This window comes from Triturus cristatus, chromosome 9 (assembly GCF_964204655.1).
Source record: "Triturus cristatus chromosome 9, aTriCri1.1, whole genome shotgun sequence".
NCBI lineage: Eukaryota > Metazoa > Chordata > Amphibia > Caudata > Salamandridae > Triturus > Triturus cristatus.
This window is the reverse complement of record NC_140592.1, coordinates 767521962-767536585: the sequence shown is the minus strand read 5'-3', so window position 1 is coordinate 767536585 and position 14624 is coordinate 767521962. Positions and strand designations below refer to the sequence as shown.

The following is a 14624-nucleotide window of genomic DNA, read 5'->3' as shown; positions in this document are numbered from 1 at the left end:
CATGTTCTACCCTGGTGAGGTAAACTAGGTGAGACCCTTTTCTTTTGCCACTTTGTCTCAAACTGCTAGTGTGAACGTGGTGATTGGATAGGAGTAAAGTCCCCAAGTTCTACATTTCCTTTGGAGCTAGGGAGCCTGGCCATGAAGCACCAGTTACTCCAGTATTGGAACTTTCATAGATTCACATGCTTGAATCATTCCCCGTCGTCATGATGGGAGTCCCCGGTAATATAAAATAGTAGTTGTGGTAAACACAGCATAAATAATAGAACCCTGATAGGTATAAACTAGGAAACTGCCTAGGCCTCTTCAGTTTATCAGCCTATCATAGTCATTATGGAAAAAGAACCAAAGTTCTGCCTCAACCAATCAGCATCACTCACCCTGTAGACCCTCCAGAGGGAAAGGTCAGCACCTCAGATTTTCTACCGCACATTGTGCTAAGGGAGTCTTCTCAAAGGACTTTTCCAAAGATTTCCTGTCAGGAAAGTACTCTGACCTCATTTTATTGACTTTAATAGACTGGATTTACCTTTCGTTGGTTTAATTTGACTGAACTATGGCTGAAAGCTCTAAAAAAGCTCTCTTTAGAGAATGTGCCACTTGCCTGAAAAAAGGCTTTATGTAGAGGATCCTCACAAGGACTGCATTTATTGTTTGTACCCTTCCCATAAGGCTACAGACTGCAAAATGTGCTGTACTTTCTCAAATAAAACTCTGAGGGATTGAGGAGAACGTCTCTTAATTTGGCTTCAAAAGCTTAAAACTAGGTCTGACCCTGTATGAGACTCAGAAAGTGAGCAGTCAGTTTCCTCCAAAGCTTCAAAAATATCTTTAAAAAGATCAAGGGATCCTTCACAATCTGGTAAGGAACCTGCCAAAAAATGTGCCAAAAAGTCTTCTCTTGAGTCTTCCTCTGAACGCAGTAAGGGCTCTCACAGAAAAGAACATCTTCATAAGAATATTTCTGAGCCAGCTACACCTCTAGCTCAGCTTAAAATGACATTTAGGAAACCCTCTTCTGACAAGCAACCAGTGGTTTCTCTGGTAAAGGAAGGTACTTCAACAGTCTTGTCGACGAGAAGCTGCTCCGCTGGCACATCGACGTCGATGACTTATTCCATGGCTGTTTCATCATCGACGACAACGTTGACATCGTTGACGCAGGGTCCAATCTCGTTTACCATTCCTCTTATGACTAAAGACAAACACTCGTCGTCGGCGACAAAGTCACAGTCATTGTCGAGTAAAGTTCAGTCGACGTCGTCGTCGTCATCGCCGTTGACAAAAATTCAACAACCGGCGAAGCAGTCGTCGTCGACGAAGGAACAGTCTCCGGCATCGACGAGATCTCTACCGTCGAGGAATCCGCAACCATTGTCAAAGTCACAGTCATGTACGTCGACCAGGACGGTGTCACTGTGGACAACGGAACCAAAACCTCTACCGAAACCATCGTCAGCGCAATCATCGGCTATCACTGTATCTATAAGGAAAAAATTACCGGAAAAGACACAGGAAGTGCAAATTACTCCAGAACACACTTGTCCTAGTAGGATTACACCCATATTACCTACTCATCTATTGGGAGGGGATGAAGATGAGGATTCTGGACAAGATGTATGTATGTTTGGAGATGCTCATAGCCCATCAGAACCACATGTGAAATGTCAGCCATATGATGATGATGAAGAGGATGATCAACAATACTATGGTCAGGCCTATTTTATGCAGACTTCTCAAGGGTGTCAACAGTTCCATGAAGATATAGTTACTATGCCCTCTGCTCTATTATCCGATTTACAATTCATGCTTCAAGATTACAGACAACGCTTTCCTCCGTCCAGTCCGACCATCAGACCTCCACCGTCTCAAGTGACATCACCAGTGCAGCGTAGTACTCCTGCTGTATTATCAGTTCCTGGTACACCACAAGCTGCTCCTCTCCAGGACCCAGCTTCTTCAGATGAAGAGGGGGAGTTGCCTGACATGGCTTCAAAATGGGATGATTATAGACTTCCATCTCCTGCATCTCCAACTCAACCCCCCCCCCCTCCCCTCCCCCCGGGTAGATTCCCCTCCTGAGGACATTGGGGGATTTCACAACCTATTGAAGCGTGCAGCTAAAAGGTTTGCTATTCCTATGCCACCCAAACAAGCCGACTGCTTTTTATATGATTTTAAAGAGCCTTTCCGGAAGTCAGTCAGAGCTATTTCCATAATAGACTATATTTGGGACGAAGGCATTAAAATAATGAAGAACCCAGCATCAGTGCCAGCTGTGTTGCCACGTCTTGACAAGAAGTATAATATCACTGATGACGCTCCAGCATGTCTCACGGGGCACTCAAAACCAGACTCGGTGGTAACGCAAGTCACTCAGCGACATTCTAGAAATCCTGCAGCACTTTTATCCGTACCTCCAGACAAAGAAGGCAGGCATCTGGATTCAATTGGTAAAAGGTTTTCATCAATGTCTGCGCTGACAGTTAAAGCTGCAAATTCTTTGGCGATTTTAGGGCGCTAAGATCACCAGATGTGGTTGGATATCGCTTCATACATCGACCAACTGCCGGAAGATGTGAGAGAAGAAGCAAAAAAGATTTTTCATGAAGGAGAGAGGGCCTCAAACAAAATAATTGATTCAACTATGGATGTCGCTGTAACAGGGTTTAAACAGCTAGCTGGGGTGGCAGTTTTGCACAGGCAAGGATGGCTTAAAGCGCCAACTCTTTCCGTCCTAAAGTCCAGAATAAGATACTGGATCTACCATATGATGGGGAAGCTCTTTTTGGTACCCAGGTGGAAGAGGCCCTCAAAACCATCAAGGCAGACACTGATACTGCCAAGTCGTAGGGGACGCTCCAATTCAAAAGAGTTCCTTTTCGTGGTTCTAGGGGAAGAGGCCGTCCATCCTATAGAGGAGGGTATCAGCAATATCGCTACCCAGCTTACTCTTCCACATCTCATTCGTACCGGCCTCAGTACCAACAGAGGCAGCTACCTCAATCATCCTACATTCAATCAAATAGGGGGAAATTGTTACGAGCTGGCAAAGATACCAACCGTAGACAATGATACACTACAGGCTCCGGCTCCATCTCTTTTTTCCTTCCATTGTAGTCCAATTCATTAATACTTAGGAGGCAACATCTCCCATCACCTCCAACAATGGCAGTCCATCACCATGGACCAGTGGGTGCTTCATTTAGTACAATTTGGACATATCCTGGAGTTTATCCAGAAACGCCTACAACTCCTCCAAAAATCTCTCCCCACAGGCATCTCAAAGCACTTCAGCAGGAGGTCAGAATCATTCTTCAAAAAGGTGCAATAGAAAGTGTACCCTTGTTCAGCAGGGGAACAGATTTCTATTCCCGTTTCTTGTTGGTCAGAAAGAAGTTAAAGCAATGAAGAGCGATTTTGGACCTCCGAAATCTAAATCTATATTTGAGAAAACAATCATTCCGAATGTTAACATTGCAGGAGGTGCTGAAGCTTCTACATCAACAAGATTTTATGACAACCGTAGACCTCCAGGATGCCTACTTCCACATTCCTATTCACCCTAAACACAGGAAATACCTAAGATTCATAGTAGCCGGACGCCACTACCAATTCACTGTACTTCCCTTTGGTCTAAAGTCAACCCCCAGGATTTTTTCCATAATGCTTGGTGCCAGTCGCAGCGTTCCTCAGACAGCAACATCAAGCTTTTCCATATCTGGACGACTGGGTGATCAAGGCTCCGTCCAAAAAAGCAGCAATACAGTCAACAAAAGCATGCATCTCTCTCTTCAAGAGATTAGGTCTTACGATCAACCTACAAAAATCAAATAAAATTCAGTCTCAAAGAAAAATCTTTTTAGGAGCTCGTTTAAACACAGTCTCCTTAAAGGCGAGTCCTGCAGAAGAGCATCAGGAACGACTTCTCAATCTGTCAAATTCAATAAAAAGAAAAAAGTCTCTTTCGGTCCGACTTTGCAAATCCCTATTGGGAATGAGGTTTTGCATACTACTAGTTCCTTTCTTCCGTCTCAAGATGCGCCCGATTCAGGAAGAACTGGACAAGCAGTGGGTCCAATCAAGAGGATCCTTCAACGACATCGTCCGTGTAACTCCTCGTCTAGTGAAAAACCTAGCATGGTGGACAAACAAGAGCCATCTGTCAATGGGGCTTTCCTTGCATCAGGAAGTTGCTCCGCTAGTAGTTACAACAGAGGCGTCCCTAGAGGGATGGGGAGCTTTTCCCCAGGAACTCCAAGTAAGCGGCAAATGGAATCCAACTCAAATTCAGCCGTACATCAATGTGCTGGAGCTGAAAGCAGTACATCTAGCCTTACAGGCTTTTCTTCCCAGGATTCACAATTCATCTGTACTGGTCCGAACGGACAATACAACAACTTTGCATGACATAAATAAGCAAGGAGGTACGAAGTCTTGTCATCTCTCCAGGGAGGCTCAAATCTTATGGGAATGTGCTATAGCTCACAGAATCCGTTTGCGAGCGGAACACGTTCCAGGATGTAAGAATACAATTGCAGACACCCTAAGCAGGTTGACAACAGCATGTCACGAATGGGAGATTCACTAGCAAACGTTATAGGGCATATTTCGGATGTGGGGCGGTCCAGAATTGGACCTATTTGCAACTCACCAGAACCGCAAATGCCGGTACTATGCAAGCTGGCATCCCCAACAGGGTTCATGGGGGAACGCCTTTTTGATTGCATGGTCCGGCATCTTTGCCTACGCTTTTCCTCCCATTCCTCTGATTACAAGGGTTCTCAGTAAGATGAGAACCGAACCGTGCAGCCTGATAGTCATTGCTCCAGCGTGGCCACGTCTACATTGGTATACAGAACTGCTTCTCTTATCGCAGCCTGCGCACCTTCGACTTCCAATAATTCCCAATCTCCTGACAATTAACCAAGGTCAGATTCTTCACCCAGATCTCAAGAGCTTACATTTGTCAGCATGGCTCCTGAACACAATGAGTTCCATCATCTGAACATCTCCAGTGAATGTAGAGATGTTTTAGCCAAGGCAAGGGCAGAAAGTACCAACAGGACTTACCGTCTCAAATGGAAACGCTTCTGCCTTTGGTGTCATCAAAAGAACATACATCCACGATCTTCCTCTCCGGAACAGATCTTACCTTACCTCTTTCAGCTTGCAAAATCGGGCTTGGCCCATAGCTCGATAAAGGTCCATTTAGCGTCCATTTCCAGATATAGGAGATCACTTTCTTCCCCATCTCTATGGTCATTTAGAGTGGTAAAATAATTTCTTAAAGGACTGTTTCGAATGTTCCCTCCAGTAAGACCTCCACCTCCGTTATGGCAATTCAACACAGTTCTTTCACAGCTAATGAAACCTCCATTCGAACCAATTCACACAGCAGATATAAAATTCCTGTCTTGGAAATTTGTTTTGCTCCGTGCATTGACATTTGCCAGAAGGGTTAGCGAGATTCAGGCCTTCATTATAGAGGAACCTTTTTTACAATTCAAAATGGATGCAGTTCTGCTACGCACAAATCTGAAATTCCCAAGGTTCCCTCGGATTTCCACCTAAAGGAACCGATAGTGCTTAAGACTTTTTTCCTGAGTCCAACGACATCAGCAGAGAGCACTCTGCATTCCCTGGATGTCAGGCGTTGCTTAAAATTTTATCTGGATTACACACAACCTTTTCGTAAGACATCTCAATTGTTTGTCGCATTTAGTGTGCCACGGAAAGGTTTCCCTCTTTCTAAACAGAGTATATCGAGATGGACTGCAAATGCTATAAAGTTCTGTCACCAAAAAGCAGGAAGACCGCTATCTGCAAGAGTTCGAGCACACTCCACAAGGGCAGTGTTGACATCAGCAGCTTTGTTTGCGGGTGTGTCGCTTCCAGATATTTGCAGAGATGCAATGTGGAAGAATAGGCACATATTCACCAGACACTATTGCCTGGTCTCAGCAAGTCTAAATGACACAGCGGTGAGTCAAGCAGTACTTCGTCATATGTTTCGCTAAGGTGAGCCACCCTTATCTACCCATCTGCCTCTCATTTTGTATCACATTTACTTGTATTAACTGCTTGCAGGTCGGCATAGGGTTTTCTTTTAAGGTTTATTTCCTCGTTATCGCATACGTTATTTGATGGCCACTTACGTTTATTATTATGATGTATTTGGTTCATTTCTAATGACTATGGTAAATGTGCTACCAACTGCTTGCTATTCTGATTCAAGCATGTGAATCTTTGAAAGTTCCAGGACTGGAGTAAGAAACAAGTTACTTAACTATAACTATAGTTCTCCAGTATTGGAAGCTTTCATAGATTCACATGCGACCCACCCTCCTCCTCGGTCGTGGCTATGACATAGTGGTTTTAGCACTAATGCTCGAAAATCTGAGGTGCTGACCTTTCCCTCTGGAGGGTTTTACAGGGTGAGTGATGCTGATTGGTTGAGGCAGAACTTTGGTTCTTTTTCCAAAATGACCATGATAGGCTGTTAAACCGAAGAGGCCTAGGCCCTTTCCTAGTTTATACCTATCAGGGTTCTATTATTTATGTTGCGTTTACCACTACTACTACTACTATTTTATATTACCGGGGACTCCCATTATGACGACGGGGAATGATTCAAGCATGTAAATCAATGAAAGCCTCCAATACTGGAGAACTATAGTTACAGGTAAGTAACTTGTTTCTTCCTGGTTCACGAAGCACCAGCGCTTCTCTGGCTCACTTTGCTTCCATTTTACCAAAAAACGTTGTTATGATGCTTGATAGTACTTTACCAGTCACTGCTTTAAATGCAGGGGCAAAATGGCAAGTTTCCAGACAGGCAGATGCCTGACGTGGCCTGAAATGTGCTGGCACAGACATAGACCCATGCAGATATACTGCTTTATTATGCTTGGTTATATCCATAAATTCTGTCCGCATAAAGTGTAGGTTTAGTTTCCAGTGCCCAAATGCCAGGACAGTCAAGTATAAAAGTGTGGGTAACAAGTTCACAAATGAGTCAATCATACCTGCCTTGTTAATACCCAGTACAGACTCTGCATGCCCACCCATGATCTGATCAACCCAGCCCACCCACACCTGCATTCGGACTCACTTGCGCAGTGCTGTCTTCCCTTGAACATGTTCCGCCTCGTATGTCCAGTGCAGTTTCCATTTGCAGAGATATGATCCAAAATGCTAAGCGTAATCTACCAATATATATAGGTTTAGGCTGATAGGCACAGGGCAGCTTCCCCGTGTACAGATGTAGCCTCAGATTCCCAGTGCTGCCTTTCCATGCACAGGTTTAGCTTCAGATGGCTGGTGCTCCCTTGTCATACACATGTTTAGCCTTAAATGGCTGATGCAGCATCCCATGAACGTGTAGCCTTCGGTTCAAAGTGCAACCTTGCTATTTAACTCTGCTTTAGCTGTGAAAAAGTGCAACCTTGCTATTTAACCCGGCTTTAGCTGTGAAATGAACAGCACAGTACTAAAGGCAGTTTCTCTCAAATAACTTGGACTGCCTCCAAGGCACAGGTTTCGCACCCTCCCAATTTGCATATTTAGCCTAAAGACCCACTGCAACCTCCCCATCTATAGGTGTATCCCCAAATTCTCACTGTATTTGCACCATACACAGTTTTAGACTCAAATGGCCAGTACAGCAAGCCAGTGCAGCCTACCCTTCTACAGATCAGATGTCTAATGCTTAGTGCAACTTCTCAAAGCTGGGTACGTTTTACCAGCTAGTGCAACCTCTGCTTCCCTTGTGCAGCTTTAACCTCAAGTTCCCAATGCAGGCAGCCCATATACTGATTTACTCACAACCTCAGTGTGTGCAGGCAAAATTCCCCACTGCCCTGGTTTAACCTCCACAGCCTAGTTCAGCCTCCACTTGCACATGTGTGGCATAAAATACCTATCACAGCCTCTGTATACCTAGTTAGCTCAGCGAGTCGCCTTTGGAGTCCAATAGGGGTTAGATCCATTAATATGGCGTCCTCCGCATAAAGCAGGCAGCTCAACTTTAAATTTCCTAATTTTGGGGAATCCCCTTTGCTGAACCCCACTCTATTTGGCAAATTATTGACATAAAGAGAAAAAAGAAGACAAATTATTGACATAAAGAGAAAAAAGAAGAGGGGCCAGAAGGCACCCTTGCTTCTGCCCATTATGGGTCTCTATTTTACTAGACAGGCCCTGTGTTCCCCCAAATAGGACCTGAGTCCAAGTGGAGGAAATCAGTGCGATGATCAGTCTTAGTAAATTTACTGGTATCCCCATGGTGACCAATTTTCTCCACAAGTTCCCCCTGATCAACCTGGTCAGAGGCCGTAGAGAAGTCTATAAAAGCCGCATATAGCAGCATTCCCAGCTTATTGGATATATTTCAGGGCAATGATGTTATTATTATTTTTATTTTTGCGGAAACGTGTCTGCTCTACAGGAATAAGACTGTTTCCAAAGGCCCAATCTTGGAGAGGGGTAAGAATGCAAAATAAATGAAAAACAGGGAGAGGATTTGGCCCAATGGCTAGGGTGGTCTATCTCAGATCTGGGGAAATGGGTTCGAGTCTTGGCAATGACTCTGAACATCCTGTGATTCTGGGCAAATCACTTAATCTCCCCGTGCCTAACAAAAAATGAATGTGTCCTCATATGCAACTGGTGTTATGTAAAGTGCTCTGATACCCGATTCGGGTCAAGTTCGCGCTATATAAAACTCTGGGGGGAAAAAAAATGCTCTTAGCAAGCAATTTACCAGTCTCATCCAGAAGAGAGATCTGTCTAAAACTGGCAGGGGAGTTTTTTGGACCCTTTTTGTATAATGGAACATCTATACTTCCCTTTCAGGATAGTGGAATGTCTCCATGAGTGGAATAGTGAGCAAATAATGGATGTAAGAATTCTGCCCAAGCTTCGCTATCCTGTTTAATTATGGCTATTAGTACATCGTCTGGGCCCATTGCACCTGAGTATCTTGCCCCTTTAATATAACCCTCTGTTTCCTTGCATAAGGGGGCTCCATAATCACTCCCTACGGAAAAGTTAGAGACCACATTGAGATTCCAACCGATTGAGGAATTTAGAGCATACAGCGGGGAAATACATGCAGACCATTATTCATCTGATACCAGAATGGGCTTTGCCTTCTCTCCCATCACAAAATTTGGCTATTAACGCCCAATATTTCCTGGTGTCACTGGACTGAGCGACCTCTCGTAGTTTGACACAGTTTGCGTCTTCCACCCTTCTGCGTTCAGATACCACTTTCCTTTTCCTTACCTGTTTTAGTCTATTAATTTCCCTTCGCCTGGGTATTGAGGACTGCTTAAAGTGTTCCCTGATCGAGGTGTTAATTTTCCGATTTTGTTTTTTAATCTCCCATGATTTAACTACAGGAGGAGCAGAACTAAAAACTTGCTTTTTACTTCCCCGTGTTCTAATTACAGCACGATTCTTTCATATAGGCAACACGCTTTGAGTTCTGTTGATGCCTGTTACCAATTTACCCTTTTGTTGGCCCTTTGCTGAGCTTGATTTTTGAAAGAGTTCAAGATAATGGAGTCCAACGAATTAGTTACTTGTAATATAGGTTCTCTAAATCTATGTATTCCAATTTACCAACACTATTGTATTAGAGACTATCATTTTAGGAGCCTTGCATATATGTATGTATGTGCGAATGCTACAATGCGAAACTAGCCAAAAAGCAGCGGAGCGCTCTGCATTGTCAAAGACCAGCATAAAGTCAATAAGCGTTAAGAAACTGAGCTGGGTGGTAGATAATCAGTGCATTATGATGTAGTGTTCTTTAATGAGGTGCGTCTTCAACTCTTTCCTAACCTGGAGCAGCGTTTTGGTGGTCCTGATGGATATGGGGAGACTTGTATATCTAAACTAAAGTGAAACATTTGGTGGGCGGGTGTGGGTCCAGAGGTGTGTTTGGGTCCATTCTTTCCCTTTGATTTGTTTGTGTTTATCACGTTTATAATTAGTAATCATCTTTAGATTGCAGAAGTTCACAAGATAATGGTTGTGGTCAATGACTTTTGACCCATTTGCTCACTTTAAAACAGTCTATTGTGTTATTTGTTATACAAAGATATAAAAATGAAAACTACAATTTTATTGATTTTTAATCATCAGGCATATAACAAACACTGGTGTCCTACCCGTGTGGCAGAATCAATGTATAATACAATGCATAACATTCTATGACAGGAGTGGGTGGTTCAGTACTATGAAACTTAATGTCAACACAAACCAAACATGATAGCAGATCACAGATTTATCATGGGCGTTAATAAAGACAACATATTTTATACCGTGCAATCCAGTTATGATGGGTAAATCCCGTGGTGTCCTATGTGAGGGCCCCAAGAACCAATCAGAATACATTTATGAGTAGTTCCGGAGCTGCCCCCTCCTCCCTTGCGGAAAATAGAAAGACTATCACCTGTTCTTCTGGGCACTCCGCGGCAGTAACGTTGTTGGTACTAGGTGGCGCTGCCCCAGGTAGGTCCCTGGACATATGTCAGTGGACCTTAAACGCCCATCCCAGTCACCCGTTCTGGTAAGCAGCCTGCGTGTCTTGTAATTCTTGTAACAGGTTGTCCCATAAGTCAGCAATTGAAACCCTGCAGAGACCCCTTACGTCTTCCCTGTGCAGCGCAGCGAGGCTGCATCTGCCCCACTTGAGTGTTGCTGCGTGCCAGTGTTGGAGTGTCAGGAATGTGGCGGCCTTCCAGTGCATAGCAGTGGCTCGACGAGCGATAAGCATCACCAAATCTATGAAGCGGTTGGACACCTTTTGCACTGTCCTCCTCTTAAATATTCCCAGCAGTGCCCCCTCTAAGGTATGAAGATCATCACAGCCCGTTAGCGTGCTGAGTATATCTGTGACTCCAGATCAAAGTGTTGCAATATCTGGAAACCAGAGCAAAACATGTGTATTACATCAGGGCTAGGTGCCTGGCACCTTGGCCAAAGAGGAGAGAACCCGAACATTCTATGTAGGGTGGCCGGAGTGAGGTATGCCCTGTGTAGAATGTTAAACTGAATGTACTGGAATTTGGCATTACGGGACACTCTGCATGGATAGTGTACGGTGGGTTCCCATTCCTTGGACATCAGGGCTCAACCTATGTCTGTTTCCCATAGACTGCGGAGGGGTAATAGAGTCCATGGTCATGTGGGCCAAAGCTTTGACAAACCAGGTTACCAGTTTCCGATCAGACCCCATCACAAATAGGTCATTGGTCAACAGGATGAGCCGAAAAATGATGCATCAGGTAGGCCATAATCGTCCTGCAACTGACCAAAGGGTATCAACTCATGGTCTCTGAATAGGTCCCCCACCGAGGACACTACCGTATCTCTTCAGGCCGCCAACCCCTCCTCACCAATGCCTGTGTGGAACTGTGTGAAGAAGCTCTGGCTAATGGCTGGAGAGTATGGGATCATATGTGGCAAAGGCTTTAGGCTTTTTTTATAGCTCTGGTAAGCCACTCTCATCAGACTGTTTGCCCCTCAGGAGGGGCGAGTTCCAGGGAGCAACATCAACCCTACCATTTCTTGCGCTTTGCGCCACAGCAGTTCTCCCACCTCGTCCAGCTGCCGCTTGGCCAGCCATCTCTCCGACCATTGCAGCTGCGCTGCTAAATAATAATGTTCAAAATTTGGCGCGCCTAGGCCAAACTTTTCCACTGGCAACTGCAGTCTACAAAGAGCCGCCCGTCTCCTGCCCTTATTCCAAATGAACCCTCCCAGCATGTTGTGAAGCTCCGCAAAGGTGGTTCGAGGCATGAACACTGGAATATTATGAAAGAAATACAAGAAGCCGGGGGGTATCGCCATTTTGAAAGCAAAATTCGTCCTTGGACTATGAGCGGGAGAGTGCTCCAGAAGGCCATCTGTGGTCGTAGGAAGGAGATGGCCCTGGTCAGGTTCCCCTCTATAAGATCTTTTGTGGTGTGGCAAACATGGATCCCAGATATCGAAAGACCCGAGGCTCCCATTTCACTATCTGGTCTCCCACCAGACCTCCTGTGAGGGGCAGCTCGCGCACAGGGGAAAATGCAGAATTTTGCCCAATTAACTCCCACTCCGGATTCCCTCCAGAATCGCACAAGTATCTCTGCTATTTCCGGAATCCCCCTTCGGATGTCCCGAAAATAGAGGAGCACATCGTCAGCATACAGTGACACTATATGGACTCCATCATCCAGCAGGATACCCCAGGATTTGCCCTCCTGGCGGAGTCTTTGTGCCAGCAGCTCCATTGCCAAGGAGAGTAACGGGGAGAGGGGGCAACCCTGGCGAGTGCCCCTGCTCACCCTAAGAGAAGGTGATACGTGTTTTCCAATCTTAACTCCGACGGTCGGCTCAGTGTAGAAAAGACGTATATAGCATTGCAGTCTCCTCTCAACACCCATTTTCGACAGAGTGGCAAACAGGTAGCCCCAATCGATGGTATTGGATGCCTTCTCTAAGTCCAGCACTAAAAAGGCTGCGTAGGGCCATCTTACCGGGGCAGACTCCATCACCCTGTGCAGTCTCCTAATATTGAGTGTGGTGGATCTGTCATGGATAAAACCATTTTGGTCTTTGTGTATCAGGTGTGGCATGTGTTCCAGTAGGCGGAGCGTCACTACCTTGCTTAGGATTTTGTAGTTCATCCCCAGCATAGATAGTGGACGGTAGGACGTCCGCACTGGGTCTTTGTCGGGTTTTACAAGTGATACCAGCAGGCACTTGCGCATGGCAACAATGAAACCTACACTTGATCATAGTATGGTGCCATTATAAGTTGTGTTATTGAAGAAATGGTTTAAACAATTTTCCTATACTGCGATTCGTTTTTTAAGTCCTCCTTAATAATTTAATTTAAAATGGCCTATTCCATGCACGTTCCTTTTTCTAGTAACATTTAGTCAACTTTAGGCAGCAATGTGTGCCCTTATGGGTAGTATTATTTCACATGGATTTGTCGTTGGAGAGCAAAACATGCTTTATCACACGCTGGAGTATGCGTTTCTCACAAGACAATGCCTCCCGTGCTTGCCACACATGTATATGTCTCCTTGGTATGTGTATGCCTGATAAAATTATTGTATTACTGTTAACACTTTGTACTTCAGGATATTTAGCACTTCTGCTGTCATCCTTTCCATTACAGAGGGGTCCAAAGAGCCTCGTTTGGGTTTGGAGACCACACCTGGAAAAATGTCGGTGACCTTACCTTCTATGATGGAAGAGGATCTTCCAGATAGTATTGAGTCTTTACACATGCATGAAGATTCTTCAGGGGCAGATACATTTTGAATTTAGTAACATTAATGAAGGAGGTTTGGAGATCTCTAGGTACATACTTGTGATATTTTTATTACAAAAATATTAACTGGCTATCGCTAAAGAGGGAAGGACAACGTATATCATCAAGGTTATCAATTTTTATGTTTTGCGTTGTTTGTGGCACCATTTTTAAACTACCTTTGTAAACTAATAATGAATGCTTAAATAATTTATATTTGATATTCTCTATACATTTGCACTCTTTTTATAATAAAATATCGTTTGGCATATCTTTGATTTGTTGCAGACCGAGTGTTTTTTAAGTGTTAATTTGTTATATGTTTCTACCCCAAATAGTGCTTCCTCCAAGAAGCTTAATCTTGTAAATGTTGTGTTATCTAATATTCTGTTAAACAATTGTCAACGCGTACGGATTTCTAAGTTTAATATTAAATCCATATGTGTCTGTAAAATTCCATTAGTAAGGAGAACTATTGTTAACCAATATGTAAGTAATGGTTGTTCTCTTATTGCTGAGAAAATGTGAATAGAGACCAGCACAGTTCATGGGGTCCCATCAAAGAGCATTGGAATGAAAGGTTTTTCAGTACAATATGGGTACATGTCACATATTTAAATGCTAACCAGTCTGCAGAAGGTGGTTGTGTCTAACTGTTACCAATTATTAGCTGCTTCTCGGGTTCCTTTGATTACAATTGTTGGCACTATCAATTCTTTGATAAAGGATGTTTTCACCATTACCTTTTTGCCTGAGAGAACAGGGGTGGCCTCCATACTCATTCATCCCAGAGCAAGCATGGGTTTGACTAGGAGAAAGACTGATCAATCTTGTCTATGGCTGTCTGCAAGAATTCCCAAGTACTTGCACTGATAATATTCATATAATAATAATAATACAGCATTAATGGAGCGCCTGGTTACACCTGCAGGTGTGTCCCCGCGCTGTGAAACAGTTTCACACTGGAGCAGAGGGACGAAAGCTGACTAAGTCTTGTAGAGCCAGGTTTTCAGACCTCTTCGAAAGGTGGATTCTGGTTTCTCTGCTCTTAGCAGAGGTGGGAGTGTGTTCCAGCATTTGGCCGCCAGGTAGCTAAAGAAGCATGCTCCCACCCTAGCCCTTTTTATCTTCGGTATTTTGAGCAGGTGAGCTCCTGTTGATCTTAACTGTCGGCTAGGATTGTACGGGGTTAGAAGATCACATAGATAACTGGGGCCTTTCCCCTGTAACCTCAGGTGGCAGAAACACATGGCCTTAAAAAGAATTATTTTTTCCACCGGTAGCCAGTGCAGGGAGTCAAGGG

General features: G+C 44.3%; 1 protein-coding gene across 5 annotated transcripts in view; it reads left to right on the top strand.

The window, feature by feature from the left end:
* The window catches only part of KIAA0586 (KIAA0586 ortholog), a 622715-nt gene extending 609110 nt beyond the window's left edge, over nucleotides 1–13605 (top strand). For 3 of the 5 annotated variants that reach the window (XM_085626123.1, XM_085626121.1, XM_085626119.1), the window contains exon 31: nucleotides 13187–13478. In XM_085626123.1, the coding sequence (XP_085482249.1) occupies nucleotides 13187–13332 (146 nt within the window). In that variant the 3' untranslated portion in view covers nucleotides 13333–13478. Of the gene's footprint in view, nucleotides 1–13186 lie in introns of all 5 variants that reach the window. The other 2 variants (XM_085626122.1, XM_085626120.1) reach the window with 1 other exon arrangement.
* Nucleotides 13606–14624: the final 1019 nt, after the last annotated feature.